This window comes from Staurois parvus, unplaced genomic scaffold (genome assembly GCF_062004578.1).
Source record: "Staurois parvus isolate SC_StPar_1 unplaced genomic scaffold, SC_StPar_1.0 ptg000415l, whole genome shotgun sequence".
Classification (NCBI taxonomy): domain Eukaryota; kingdom Metazoa; phylum Chordata; class Amphibia; order Anura; family Ranidae; genus Staurois; species Staurois parvus.
Window position 1 is genome coordinate 2,810,278 of NW_028318211.1, and position 15,008 is coordinate 2,825,285.

Genomic DNA, 15,008 nt, shown 5'->3' on the forward strand with positions numbered 1-15,008 from the left:
TATTGCACCATGAAGCTCTTTTCTTAAATTCCCAAGTACTGCTATATTATATGAAGAGGCGGTGACCAATCAGAGGATTCCATCTTTTGCTGAGTGGCCTCCTGCAGAGTATTGCTCCCAAACCAATCAAACATTCTGACGAATTTCCTGCACAACATCGCCCCCAGAGCAAAAAGCGCTTATGTTGGTTTATAATTTAATCAGCATATAGCTCAGGTGAGTTTATTAATTTTATCTGGTGGTGGATTTTGTCATGGTGGAATTATTTGAACACTGCAAATTGGGATTTGAATTTATTCATTAGTTCTTTTGGACTTTATTTGACACAGTTTTTTTGCACCTTTATATATATTTTTTATGAGATGGACATTTCTGATTTATTTAACACTATAGATGTTATGAGATCTATATAAGCGCATACCTATATTTTCTTGATTTATGCACCTTTTTTGGGTAGGTTGCAGCTGCACATATAGTTTTGCATATTGTATATTATTTTTATTGGCGCTATTCTTATTTGAAATACTGTATCCCTATAATTTCCACCTTTCAAAGCCCACCAGTGATGCCTGTCAGTGCCTATCAGTGCAGGCTATCATTGCCCATCAGTGTCACCTATCAGTGCCCATCAGTGTCCATCAGTGCCGCCTCATTAGTGTCACCTCATCAGTGTCCATCAGTGCCACCTATCAGTGCCCATCAGTGCCGCCTATCAGTGCCACCTATCAGTACTGCCTATTGGTGTTGCCTATCAGTGCCCATCAGTGCTGCCTATCAGTGCCCATCAGTGGTACCTCATCAGTGCCTCCTCATCAGTGTCCATCAGTGCAGCCTATCAGTGACCATCAGTGCCACCTCATCAGTGCCCATCAGTGCTGCCTATCAGTGTTTCCTATCAGTGCTGCCTCATCAGTGCCCATCAGTGCAGCCTATCAGCGACCATCAGTGCTGCCTATCAGTGCCGCCTATCAGTGCCCATTAGTGCCGCATATCAGTGCTTCCTCATCATTGCCCATCAGTGCAGGCTATCGGTGCCCATCAGTGTTTCCTATCAGTGCTGCCTCATCAATGCCCATCAGTGCAGCCTATCAGCAACCATCAGTGCCGCCTATTAGTGCCCATCAGTGCCGCCTATCAGTGCCCATTAGTGCCGCATATCAGTGCCTCCTCGTCATTGCCCATCAGTGCAGGCTATCGGTGCCCATCAGTGCAACCTATCAGTGCTGCCTCATCAGTGTCTATCAGTGCCTATCAGTGCAGCCTCATCAGCGCTTATCAGTGAAGAAACAAAATCACTTATTTACAAAACTTTATAACAGAAACAAAGAAAATATTTTTTCTTCAAAATCTTTGGGTTTTTTTTGTTTGTTTAGCAAAAAATTAAAAACCCCAGTGGTGATTAAATACCATTAAAAGAAAACTCCATTTGTGTGGAAAAAAAATATAAAATATTTAACATGGGTGCAGTGTTGCATGACCGCGCAATTGTCATTCAAAGTGTGACAGCACTGAAAACTGAACATTGGCCTGGGCAGGAGGGGGTGAAAGTGCCCTGTAGGCAAGTGGTTAATAGAATAATGAGAAAAATAATAATAATAAAATAATACTGAGAGGCTGTGTTGGTCTCCTTATTAGGATAAATCTTTGTGTACATACAGTATTTCAAAATGAAATCGTACAATAGGGTAGCAACATTTTATGAAATGTTGGAAACTATGGCCTCTCTCTTCACCGAAACCCATTTTGTGTCAAATGTATTTTTCCCTTCTGCTCGCCCCCCCCCCCCCCCCCCCCACATTCCGAATTCATCACTTTCACTGCTATCTGCATGACATTTCAAGGTGCAGGATCACAACTGCTCTTGGCCCATAACAGTAGCAACAAGTTGGCCTTTCCAGAATGGAAATGGTTAAGGTCACTGTGTTTCCTGCAGCACTACAAATTGGTTGAACACATATCCCTTAGTATCCTGTTGAGGCAGTGTATGTGACAAAACTTTTCAATTACATATGTAGAGGACATCTGCTGTGTGGCTACACAGACACTTTCACTGGCTCCCCTCCCAACTCTGCTCACTGTCCCCTTTTCTCCCCTCTTTTTCTACCCCCCACCCTTTATTTCCCCCCCTGCAGAGTTATTGTTCATTGCCAGAACTTCATGACTTGCTGAATAAGAGGTGGATCAAAGAGACACTGAAGAAAAGAGTAAGCCATGCTGAACTTGTATTAAACCAACACAACCAACCAAATATTAACCAAAAAGTAAAATGAATACAATAGTTCACCATGTATTTGTGTATATATATTTTACGTTGTAATTATGTGAACATTTACTAAAAATAGTAGAAAAGTAAATATATACAAGAATGCTGTAGGTCATTAAAAATCGATTTTCCTTTACAAGGATTTATATCTACAGGTGCCTCTGTACAAGTTTCATAGGACTAGCATGCACAAACACCAAATCCCATGTCAGTCTACACTATTTCATTCGATTTTCTAATCGTTAGTTAGGTCAAATTGACATTTGTTTGCATCCGCAATGATGGGAAAATTAAAAGGAGCAGGATGGAAATTATTCTTTTCGAACAATCAAATTTCTAACAGTATATGCGGTTTTCATTCAATAAATTCCACTCATTCCTTATTCAAATGTTCAAACCAAACAATATTTGCATGAGAATTTGTGAATGAATTTTCGTACAAATGTGCGTTAAAAAATTTACCTGTGTAGGGCCAACTTAAGGCTAATTCCTAAAAGGATCTAAGACTTTTCATTCAATAGGCTGAGATAATATTCACTTTGGTTATCCAATTGTGTGAAAATAAACCCTTGTTAATGTTAAATACCCAGTCATGTGAAGGTGAAATAAGTCATCAGGAATCTGCTTTTCACAGGTTTGGATAACTGAAGATTTCAATTTAGGGAGTGAAGATTTCCAACTCATTTAGTAAATCAGAAGTTGTAAATGTGCTGTACTGACAGCCTCAAATTATAGAATATGTCGACCCAACATTTTATATTCATGATATGTCCCTGCTGTACCATGTACTTGTATGCCAAAGTATCCTGTTCTCTTTGTATTGCTTCCTTTTGTGTGAAATCCGTGGGGTTCCTGCCAACCCCTCTGTTTTCTTATTAAAGACTGGCCACGCTAGGCTTGAGAGCACAGCATGGTTCATTTTCTAGCTGTGCTGGGAACTTATAGGTACTTCTATAGTGCCGTCAATTTACTCAGCACTTTACATATATATTATAAATTCACATCAGTCCCTAACCCTCAAGCAGCATACAATCTAAGGTACCTAACTTAAATTCATACATACACATACTAGAGCCAATTTACACAGGAGCCACTTAACCTACCAGCAAGTCTTCGGAGTGAGTGAGGAAACCTGAGTATCCGGAGGAAACTCATGCAGGCACAGGGAGAACATGCAAACTCCAGGCAGGAGCCAATTAGCCTACCAGCATGTCTTTGGAGTGTGTGAGGAAACCGGAGTATCCGGAGGAAACTCACGCAGGCACAGGGAGAACATGCAAACTCCAGGCAGGTGGTGCCTAGGTTGGGGTTTGAACCGAAGACCCTAGTACTGCAAGGCAGAAGTAGATATGTCCTGACATGCCCCTCCCCCCAGTCTAGCCATTAACTGGAAAGATCAGTGTAATGTTGTTTCTCCTCCTCTTGCAGATTCTTATGCAGCTGAGAGCAAAGTGATTACTTTTAAAAAAAAGAGGTAATTATAATGTTATTATATGTATACACAAATGTTTTTCCTTTTATTTCTATTTTTACCTGAATGGTCTGTTTTACAAGGTGACGGTGTACATATACTTTAAGACTGGTTTCACACTAATGCGGTGCAGGACACCACATGTAATTCGAACAGGTATCACACCGAATTCCTGCACGAATTACATGCGATGTCTGTGCGGTGCAATTTGAGCCATACATCGCATCCGCACCAAAAAGGTGCAAGGCCCTTTTTTTATCCACACCTGAATTGCATTGCATGGGTCTTCTCACCCATGTGATGCAATTTCTGGAAATCGCACTGCGCTTTCCAATCTGCTTCAGGATGTCATTAATTTAACATTGACACCTGCACCAGATCACATGAACGCCATGTGATTGCAATGTGGTGCAGGAAACGCACAGGGTCTGCAGCGTATTATTAAAAAAGGTTTCAATTACTTTAATGTATCCGAAGGCTTTATTTTTTAATTCTGACTGGAGTGTACATTTAAAAAAGTGGTATATAATGGAATCCTAATTGGAAAGGATGTGACAACAGACAAACATTATTTCATTGAACTGAACTTTTAGCTGAAAGAGAGTCCACACATACTGGAGGGCATTTATATATACAGTCACAAGTATGGCAGTGCTAATCAGGAGCAATGAGGCAGATTATGAGACAGATAATAATTCGGCTGCTTGATCCATAAATGCCCCTGCAGCTGCTCAAAGTATTACTGAGACAAAATAAAACCCACACCTGACCACTTCTTTACTATGCTTCTGCTTTTAGTGACATTTTGGGATTATTTAACAAAACTAGAGAGTGCAAAATCTGGTACGGCTCTGCACAGAAACCAATCAGCTTCCAGGCTTGATTGTCAAAGCTTAATTGAACAAGTTGAAGTTAGAAGCTGATTGGCTACCGTGCACAGCTGCACCAGATTTTGCACTCTCCAATTTTACTAAATCAACCCCTCCGCCTCATCCTCATGAAAATCTGTCCTATCTTCAGTGGTAATTCTGCATTTAGCTGTGCAGGACTGCAGGCCAAGCGGTTACATTAACCAAAAAGTTGCTAACCAAAAAGCATCCTGATTTGTTTAGTTTTGTCACTACTTTACTTGATAAGAAAGTTAGAACTGTTTCATTCTGCCAAGATCACTGCTATGTACGACATTAAAAACTCTATCACCAATTATGCCCATACCATGAAGTAATATTAGGGGCAAAACATCTTCCAAATAGATGCCTCACAAAGCTACATTCTTCAAACTATCTTCTCATCCTGAAAAGAAGGTGACACTGGGGGAGGGCTAGGCACTCACTTCACAGGGCAATCAGTCAATTTCATGGAATTCTTGCCTTATTTGTCACAATAAGTGGGAGTTGGAAAATGTAGGAGTGTCTGATTAGTAGCTGACCAACTGTGATGTGCCTGAGAGTTTGGGACAAGAGCTTCAGATAAAGGAAAGGGAGATTAAATATGCCTCAGGGGGAGCGAGGAAGACAAAGAAAGTTCCTGGTACTCTTGTAAGTGGTAGGGAAACATAGCAAAGACAGATAGATTAGGTAGATAGATAGATAGATAGATAGATAGATAGACAGATAGATCATGAGCAACAGAGGTTCTGATAAGTGTGACTTAAATGCCATCCGGCAGTGAGCGATAAGGTGGACAAAAGACAAAGAACCCAAGCCACTGTGAAGGAGCAGTCAGATATCAGGTTCTACACTTGTTCCTTGGAAGCGGTGTTTCCAGTGCTTGAAATGTCACGCAGGAAGCAAAGGAAACCTCAACAGCTTATCTCCGACTGTGACAACTCAACCTCTTCAGAGAATGGTAAGGACAATCCTTGGAGTTGGGGCAAAGCAAAGGCAATCATTGAGAGAGCATGTGTGTGTCTATGCTATGTGCTTTGCAGTCTGTATACCTCAAAGCCACTGTAATCTGTAGCTTCCCTGTTGGGGGAAGATGTTTGCATACAATTTATACAAGAAAAAGAAAAATCCTTCAACTACATGTACTCTAAATTGCTAAGAAAGTATCTTTCTTTTAAAAAAAACACCTTGCATTGTATCCATGTGTGAAGCCTAGTACAAAATGTGTATTATACATACTGAATGCATCACAATCCAAATTCATGATCTGCTAAATGACAATTATATGCATGTCACTGAACTCAGTAAATGTATTTTATATTTGTATACGTTTAGGATGCCTATGTCAAAAGTGTTCCAGGCATTTGTGTATGAGCCATTGTTACCTGTTGTGATATACAGACTAGTTTACCAAAGGAACTGGGAATGTTCACTCAAATTGTGTGAACATCCACTTCAATTATCCAATCATATGGAAAAAAAATCCTGTTTATTTATTCCAACTGCACGTGATTGGGTATTCAAAGCAAACAGAAATTTGCTTTTCATACAATCGGATAATTGAAGTGAATATTCACACAATTTGTTGGGTGAGCATTCTCAACTCTTTTAGTAAGTCAGCCTTATAGTTTCATTGTATTGACTTCAGAAACTCATTTCAAGACAGATAAGTATAAACTACAATACATCAATATATTACTTTCCAGTGACTATACAACATTCAACAATTCATTTTGCAATTGTCCATTATGGTCCATGTTTGGGTGATCACGCTGCCTGTCTCACAGGGCAGGAAGCCACATATATGTTCAGATTAATAATGGTGTTTATGCAAATGCTTCAATTTACTCAAGTTATGGCATCTATCTATCTATCTATCTATCTATCTATCTATTATTGGTACCTGTCTATACCTACTAAACATTGCACACATCCATGCTTCATTGTTTTATTATATTTTTTGGGCACACAAATGGAAAAGTTTTATAGATGCTGAGAACTCCAATATGCATGACTTTCTTTGGGGAGTTCTTTTTTAACAACCCAACAAGTATCCATTTAATATTTATAGTAAAGTTACTCCCAATTGCCTTCTGTGCTTTGAACAGTTTGTGATATCGGCTCATAAACAGTTAACATTTCAAGTTCTTATCCAGTTCAGCAATACAAACACATACACACATGAATACTGGCGTTTGTTGCCCATGGTAGATCATTCCAGCAGGTGCGTATATTTAACTTGAGATCTGTGCCCTGGTCATTCACATGTTTATCTTGTTTCCGCCATTTATCCCAAGATTGTCAAACCATGCATGCTGGCCCCATTTTTAAAGGATGAGCTTTCATTATACTTTTTTAGGAACAGAAACATTTCAGAACTATAGTTGCTTTTATTATTCAACATTTTTTTTCATGAAGCCCTTCATTTTTTAAATTTGGTCAGCTCCTAATTTAGCAAAGGCAGATTCATGCTCTAGGATTGCATTTTCCTGAAATGTATCCTTCCCCATACATATTTACATTTCTCTAAAACAATACATTTTAAGCATTTGCTATAAATACATGTAAATTAAATAATGGGTGAATTATTTGTACCAAGTACAAAATGTGTCTATCTACCAAGATGATAGGACTGGAAAGGGGACTCCATGTATTTATCATGCAAAGATATACATTGCCTCTGGTGTTATCCAATACTAGCAATGCAGTCTGCTTCAAGCTGTACAACTCGATAGGAAGAACTGTTGACTTTTGCCTTCAGATGTGTGTCAATATCGAGGATTATATTCCTAAAGAAGCACAAACCTAAAATGAGTTTTGTTAAAAACATTCACAACTACATGTATTAAAGTATAAAATGTTTGACATTCATGTAACTTTTTGGTACCACTGAATTGCATGGGTGCATGATTAGCGTCATGTGATATATAAGACACCAAATGGTAGTTTTCTGTTATGGAATTATTGGATAGGAAGTTATCTGTTTAATAGAAAATTTAACTGCCCTCCATACCACCTAAATTTTACATTCCTTATATTCTGACAATCTCAGTAAATTTTTCCAAATTAATCCCTGAATGCCTTGAAAAGAATTTAATTAGTGCAGGTTTTATTACATGTACACTTAGCTTAATAGTACACTGTTTCCCTACATACTATTGGTCTGCAGGGACACATGCGTTGATTACTTTTCAAGTTTCTCTTACAGAGAAACAAATAAAACCATTGTATAATTTATGATTTTGCTCTTTGTATCAGGTGGTATGTAAAACTGACTTATCAGCAGGAACCAAAAAATACAATAAGTGGACATGTTTGCCTGCAGATGCATCCCTTTAAGAAAACCTGTACAGATTTAAATACAGGGAACTGCCATTGCTGAACACAGCTGCCTGAGCTGTCTGTGACTTCATTATGAGTATGAAATGAATAAGTATGCAGCAAGGGAAGTCAAAGCGATACAGAATACCTGCATGCAATGTATATCAGATCTGCATGCATATTCCAGGGCAGTTACCCAGAAAGGATCGAATTAGTGTGACAGCCAGGTAACAAGCATTTTACAATCACAATCTACTGATATATCTCGCAGCAGAAGGTTTCCTGGTGGTTGCCTGACTTTCTTTGGCTTAAATACTTTCAGGCAGCAAGTGAAGTCATAGCGAAGTCGGAGACCCTTTAAAAAAAATAGGGGTTGATTTACTAAAACTGGAGAGTGCAAAATCTGGTGCAGCTCTGCACAGAAACCAATCAGCTTCCAGGTTTTATTGTCAAAGCTTAATTGAACAAGCTGAAGTTAGAAGATGATTGGCTACCATGTGCAGCTGCACCAGATTTCGCACTCTCCAGTTTTAGTAAATCAACCCCATTCGTGTTCCAAGTTTAAACAGGCAGCCTGCAGATCCATACATGTTCTTTAAATGTTTTATTGATATACAATTAAAAAAAAGTTGCGTTGAGGTTATCTCATATACACAAAGGCATTTTTTTTATTTTAAATAATAAACAACACAGTTTGACCCCACAAATAATCAAACCGTAAATTGTTTAAACACATATAAAAGTAATTGGGATTAGAGAGACAACACTAGTTGGCTACTACAACTATCAATAGACATGCATTACAAAAGAACAGCATAGGATTTTTTTGGTAGCATAAAAGATTTTATACTTTGAAAATAGAACAGTGTTAGAGTTTCTTAGGACTAAACTTCATGGGTGGTTTTAATTTCACTGTCCTATACAACTGAATCACTTGCTGCCAATAAATGTGTTTACAGCACATCAAAATGAATGTGCTGCAAATAAACTGATGGCCAAAAAGTGAAAATCTCTCACTAACATGAGATTAAAAATATAGTTTAACTGTCAGGTCTTTTAAAAATTAATATATAAAAATGCATACATTAGCATGAACTTGTTAGGAAAATCATAATAAATTAATTTCACTATAACATTTTTCTTGGATTTGCTCTTGTCTAAGTAGTATAGTTATTAGTTCTTTTGCTTCTAATTACAGACCACTGATCTCAGATTTCTCTCTCTATATGAACAGCGAAAGCAACAGTCACAACTGTATCTTACACACCAATCATAACAGCAATGAAGGGATACAAATTAAACCATCCATTACTGAGAGATAACATTGAAATTAAGTAAAAAGATGTTAAAGAACATTGAGCTATACAATATTTTGCAAACCTTCTAACCATTTTATCATTATGTAGTGCAATGCTTTACTTTCAATAACTACACCTTTGTTTGTGCTTTGAGCAGAGTCGTATCCCAGTTTATACCTTATATCACATATCACAATATTTTTTTTAAAGTTCTGCTTAAAAGAACATGTTAATTACACCCTTAACTATTTCTTTCAGTGGTACCTTGGAGACAGGCTTAAAAATGTGGCAATAGGGGATACCTTACAGTGACATTAAACTCTGGTTTAAAAAAAAATATATTCCAGTATGTATTCTGAACTCAAAAAAACACCTTCTATTGAGCTTAGTCTCCTCCAAATATTCAAATTCTTTTTTTGATCATCTGCTATGATCCAATTTCCTGTCAGTGGGTAACTACCTTTATTCTCCATGGTCCTACTGTTTAGAATGTAGCCACTCCCCTTTAACTGCTCATAGAGAAGTGCACATGACCACAACTAACATGCACTGCTTGTTCCTAACAAATGGAAGTGAGGGGGAAAAGGAAATGTTCAGCAGCTAATGGAAGACATCACAAGGAGGCTGAAGGACAGTAAGAAACAATTTCATGAAATATAGATTACAGGGCCACTTGGTAATGAATGTTTATAGATTATTTTTGGAGAATAAGGCTACCATCCAATGTCACTTTAATTTCACATTGCACATTCATACATTTTTAAAACAATGGCATATCTTAGATTGTATATGTGAAAAGGCCCATAAAACAATAACCTGTATAATGTGCCCAACACTGAAATTGTAAGTTGATACTGAATCATAGGCAATTAGGCCAACTTACTAAAAGCTTGAGAATCTTAACTGAAAAAAATGCTGTGAATATATTAATTTCACATTTCCAATCATGGTGTCCGTTTATGAACCAGCAGTAATAGATCGCTGCTCAGTTCTCCGGCATTCTCGGAGAACACAGTTCTCCTGTGAATGCCGTTTATGAAGCATATGTAGATCAGTTCTCCAAACGAAAGGAGAACGGTCTACAAACGCTGGAAAACGGCTGATTGTACTATAATCTCGTGAGATTACAGTAAAAGATCAGTTTACTAAGCAGAGGTAAATTATCTCTGCTTAGTTTGCGGTCCCTCCGATTCTCCAGCTCTGGGCTGGAGAATCTGGAGGGAGAACACAGATCTCCAGTGAAGGGCTGAACATGTTCTCCTGAGTGTTATAAACTGTGAATGACCAGAGAATAGCTGCGATCCTCTGAATCACAACTATTCTCTGTGTCATAAACGGACACCCATGTGTAAAGCATCTACATATAGCTGAGTATTCAAATTGATCAGAAATTTGCTTTCCATGTGACTGGTTAATTTCAATGGAAAAAATATGTGAATATTTTCTGCAGCCTCACAGCTTCTTTAGTAAATCAGCCTCTGTCGATTTGTCTTCTCTTATAATTCGTCTTCTCTTAAAATTCAACCCTTTGAAATACGGTGTATAGTACTTCATTCTCAGATTAGCATGAAAGCCGCATGCAATAACTAGAACTTGTTTTTCTCATCACAACTGCTGGTGGAGACAGAGAGACATGGCCAACAGGCTTTTGTATAGTGCAAAAATGGATATGTCTAGCTTGTAAAATATACCGCTTTATTAAATAAAAATTAAACATTAAATAACACAATTACCTGTTAAAAATATTAAATTATACAAAGTATAGCATTATAAAATAGAAAACACTAACAACAAAGTTTTTAAAAGAATAATACAAAATAAAGCCAAAACCTTAGTGTTAGATGAAGGAAAGGACACAAGAGGAACTAGAGCTGGTATATCTCTGTACTGGAACCTTCAGAACAAATAAAACCATGTTCATGTCACCCCTAATTCTACCATGCATTCATTTTTAGCATCTGCTGCATTTGTCTTTGAAAAGGGAATCTCAAATAAACCCTAATATCAATAAGATTTGTTTTTCTATGAGTTCACCAGATCGATTAATTCATCCAAAGACTTCAATGTTGTTCTGTCTGCTCAACTTCTGTTAGCACCACTGGCAGTGGACAGCATGCTGTCAGGTCAGACATTGAGGGAGGCACGTGCTATGAACAACGCTGTGCTAGTGGGAGTGAGCAGAGCATTGGCAGGCCCTGCTCAAGATTTTGGACCCATGAGGTGTTGTAAATGCTCGACCCCAGATAAGACTAGGATTTTGATTGTTAAAACTGATGATAAACAAAAGATATGTTTTTTTTAAATAGTCTTGAAAACTATGGATTCTCTCTATCTCATCCAATCAAGTAAACACCACCTATAAATTGCCTAATGGTGTCTTATTAGTGCCTTTAAAAGAGGATGATTATTGTCTTATGTTAACAATACATACAAGTTTCTTAATTAAAAAAGAATGATTTCTACTAGCACATGTTCTAGCACTGCTGGGCTCATAAATGTGAAATATTCAAGTATACAAAGAAGAGTTGGGGATTCCATTCTTAATCTCGTCTTGTATGGTACTGTGGAATATGCTGGCACCACACAAATACATAATATTAATGCAAGGCCACACACAGTGTGGATGAGATAAAGTCCCTCTGGCTTGTACAGTCAGCAGCAAGGCTTGGATGGGAATTCAGGGGGTTGGCTCCATTCTCAGCTCATTGGGTTGGGACACTTTCTTTGCATTGTCACTGTGATGAGAAGGGGTCTTTTGTGACTCACAACCTTAGTTCAGCCAGCTGCAAAATCTTTTTCCCAGGATCTGAATAGGAAAAACTGAGGGTAAAGGAGGGGGGAAAGAGCAGAGAGGGAGAGGAGGGGGGCTAAGTAAGAAAGTATCAAGAGATCTTCAACACACAGGCAATAGGACTCCCTTAGTTTATGAGCATCCTGTGAAAGGAGTAGGCCTCCTCACCTGTGTGTGGTTCTATGGAGGAATATTTAGAGTTCTGCTTTTTCTCAGGTATATATCAGGTATACTTTTGTGTTGTTTTTTTTGAATGCACACTGACATCTCTGTTTAAAGTGGTTCTAAAGGCTGAAGGTTTTTATACCTTCATGTATTCTTTGCATAAAGGTAAAAAACTTCAGTGTGCAGCTCTCCTTTCAGCCCCCCTAATACTTACCAGAGCCTGACCGCAATCAAGCACTGTGCACGAGAGCCTCGGCTCTCCCAGGTCTCCCTTTCCTCATTGGTTGAGACACAGCAGTGGGAGCCATTGGCTCCTGCTGCTGTCAAGCACAGCCAATGAGGCGGGGGGCAGAGCCAAGCCACGCTATGTATGTCTTATGAACATACGGGGAGGGCTTGGAGGCAAACATCCATCACTGCATCCAAGCAGCTTGCTCTGGGGGCACTCAGCAGGGAGAAGGAGCTAGGAGTGCCGGTGAGGGACCCAAGAAGAGGAGAATCGGGGCTGCTCTGTGCAAAACCATTGCACAGAGCAGGTAAGTATGACATGTTCGTTATTTAACAACAAAAAATCCCAAAGCTACAGTCAGGTCCATAAATATTGGGACATCGACACAATTCTAACATTTTTGGCTCTATACACCACCACAATGGATTTGAAATGAAATGAACAAGGTGTGCTTTAACTGCAGACTGTCAGCTTTAATTTGAGGGTATTTACATCCAAATCAGGTGAACGGTGTAGGAATTACAACAGTTTGCATATGTGCCTCCCACTTATTAAGGGACCAAAAGTAATGGGACAGAATAATAATCATAAATCAAACTTTCACTTTTTAATACTTGGTTGCAAATCCTTTGCAGTCAATTACAGCCTGAAGTCTGGAATGCATAGACATCACCAGACGCTGGGTTTCATACCTGGTGATGCTCTGCCAGGCCTCTACTGCAACTGTCTTCAGTTCCTGCTTGTTCTTGGGGCATTTTCCCTTCAGTTTTGTCTTCAGCAAGTGAAATGCATGCTCAATCGGATTCAGGTCAGGTGATTGACTTGGCCATTGCATAACATTCCACTTCTTTCCCTTAAAAAACTCTTTGGTTGCTTTTGCAGTCTGCTTTGGGTCATTGTCCATCTGCACTGTGAAGCGGCGTCCAATGAGTTCTGAAGCATTTGGCTGAATATGAGCAGATAATATTGCCCGAAACACTTTAGAATTCATCCAGCAGCTTTTGTCAGCAGTCACATCATCAATAAATACAAGAGAACCAGTTCCATTGGCAGCCATACATGCCCACGCCATGACACTACCACCACCATGCTTCACTGATGAGGTGGTATGCTTAGGATCATGAGCAGTTCCTTTCCTTCTCCATACTCTTCTCTTCCCATCACTCTGGTACAAGGTGATCTTGGTCTCATCTGTCCATAGGATGTTGTTCCAGAACTGTGAAGGCATTTTTAGATGTCGTTTGGCAAACTCTAATCTGGCCTTCCTGTTTTTGAGGCTCACCAATGGTTTACATCTTGTGGTGAACCCTCTGTATTCACTCTGGTGAAGTCTTCTCTTGATTGTTGACTTTGACACACATACACCTACCTCCTGGAGAGTGTTCTTGATCTGGCCAACTGTTGTGAAGGGTGTTTTCTTCACCAGGGAAAGAATTTTTCGGTCATCCACCACAGTTGTTTTCCGTGGTCTTCCGGGTCTTTTGGTGTTGCTGAGCTCACCGGTGCGTTCCTTCTTTTTAAGAATTTTCCAAACAGTTGTTTTGGCCACGCCTAATGTTTTTGCTATCTCTCTGATGAGTTTGTTTTGTTTTTTCAGCCTAATGATGGCTTGCTTCACTGATAGTGACAGCTCTTTGGATCTCATCTTGAGAGTTGACAGCAACAGATTCCAAATGCAAATAGCACACTTGAAATGAACTCTGGACCTTTAATCTGCTCATTGTAATTGGGATAATGAGAGAATAACACACACCTGGCCATGGAACAGCTGGGAAGCCAATTGTCCCATTACTTTTGGTCCCTTAACAAGTGGGAGGCACATATGCAAACTGTTGTAATTCCTACACCGTTCACCTGATTTGGATGTAAATACCCTCCAATTAAAGCTGACAGTCTGCAGTTAAAGCACATCTTGTTCGTTTCATTTCAAATCCATTGTGTTGGTGTATAGAGCCAGAAATGTTAGAATTGTGTTGATGTCCCAATATTTATGGACCTGACTGTATATATATATATATATATATATATATATATATGTATGTATATTTATTTTTATTTATGGGATTGATTTACTAAAGGCAAATAGGCTCTTCACTATGCATGAGAATGTTTTGAAAAAGAAAGAATGTTCTGAATGTGGAGAAAGTTCACTTTGCAAAGAATATGAAAAAAAATCAGAAGAGCTTCATCTCATCCACCAAGCTAAGGGAAAATTCCCTGGCAAACTGCATATTCCCTTGCAAAATTAACAGCCTATTTGTCTTTAGTAAATGAACCCCTTTGTCTTTCTAATCAAGTATACGTGAAACTTTGCATGTCAATATTTCCATTTGCCTTTTACAGCCAGTGATAGCTGACTTACTGCTGAATTCAGCATACAGATCTGAATAGCAGGAACTCCGGTTTTACAGACACAGCTGAATGGGTCAGATGAATGAACCATAGCAGTGATACAACCCCCTCCTGCTTTGTAGTAGAGACTGTTCTGTTCTTCAGTCTGTAGGAGCAGTCAACAAGTGCAAAACTAGCACTGGTCTTTCTCATTAGAAAGCCCAGAATGCACTGCACACCTTAAATCATGGA

The 15,008-nt window shown here is 38.9% G+C and overlaps 1 protein-coding gene across 2 annotated transcripts in view; it reads left to right on the forward strand.

Annotated features, from left to right (window-relative positions):
• The first annotated feature begins 5,123 nt into the window (after positions 1-5,123).
• The window catches only part of SALL2 (spalt like transcription factor 2), a 29,288-nt gene continuing 19,403 nt past the window's right edge, over positions 5,124-15,008 (forward strand). Inside the window, exon 1 of one of the 2 annotated variants that reach the window (XM_089687035.1) lies at positions 5,124-5,582. In XM_089687035.1, the coding sequence (XP_089543161.1) occupies positions 5,510-5,582 (73 nt within the window). In that variant the 5' untranslated portion in view covers positions 5,124-5,509. The remainder of the gene's footprint in view (positions 5,583-15,008) is intronic. The other variant, XM_089687037.1, reaches the window with a different exon arrangement.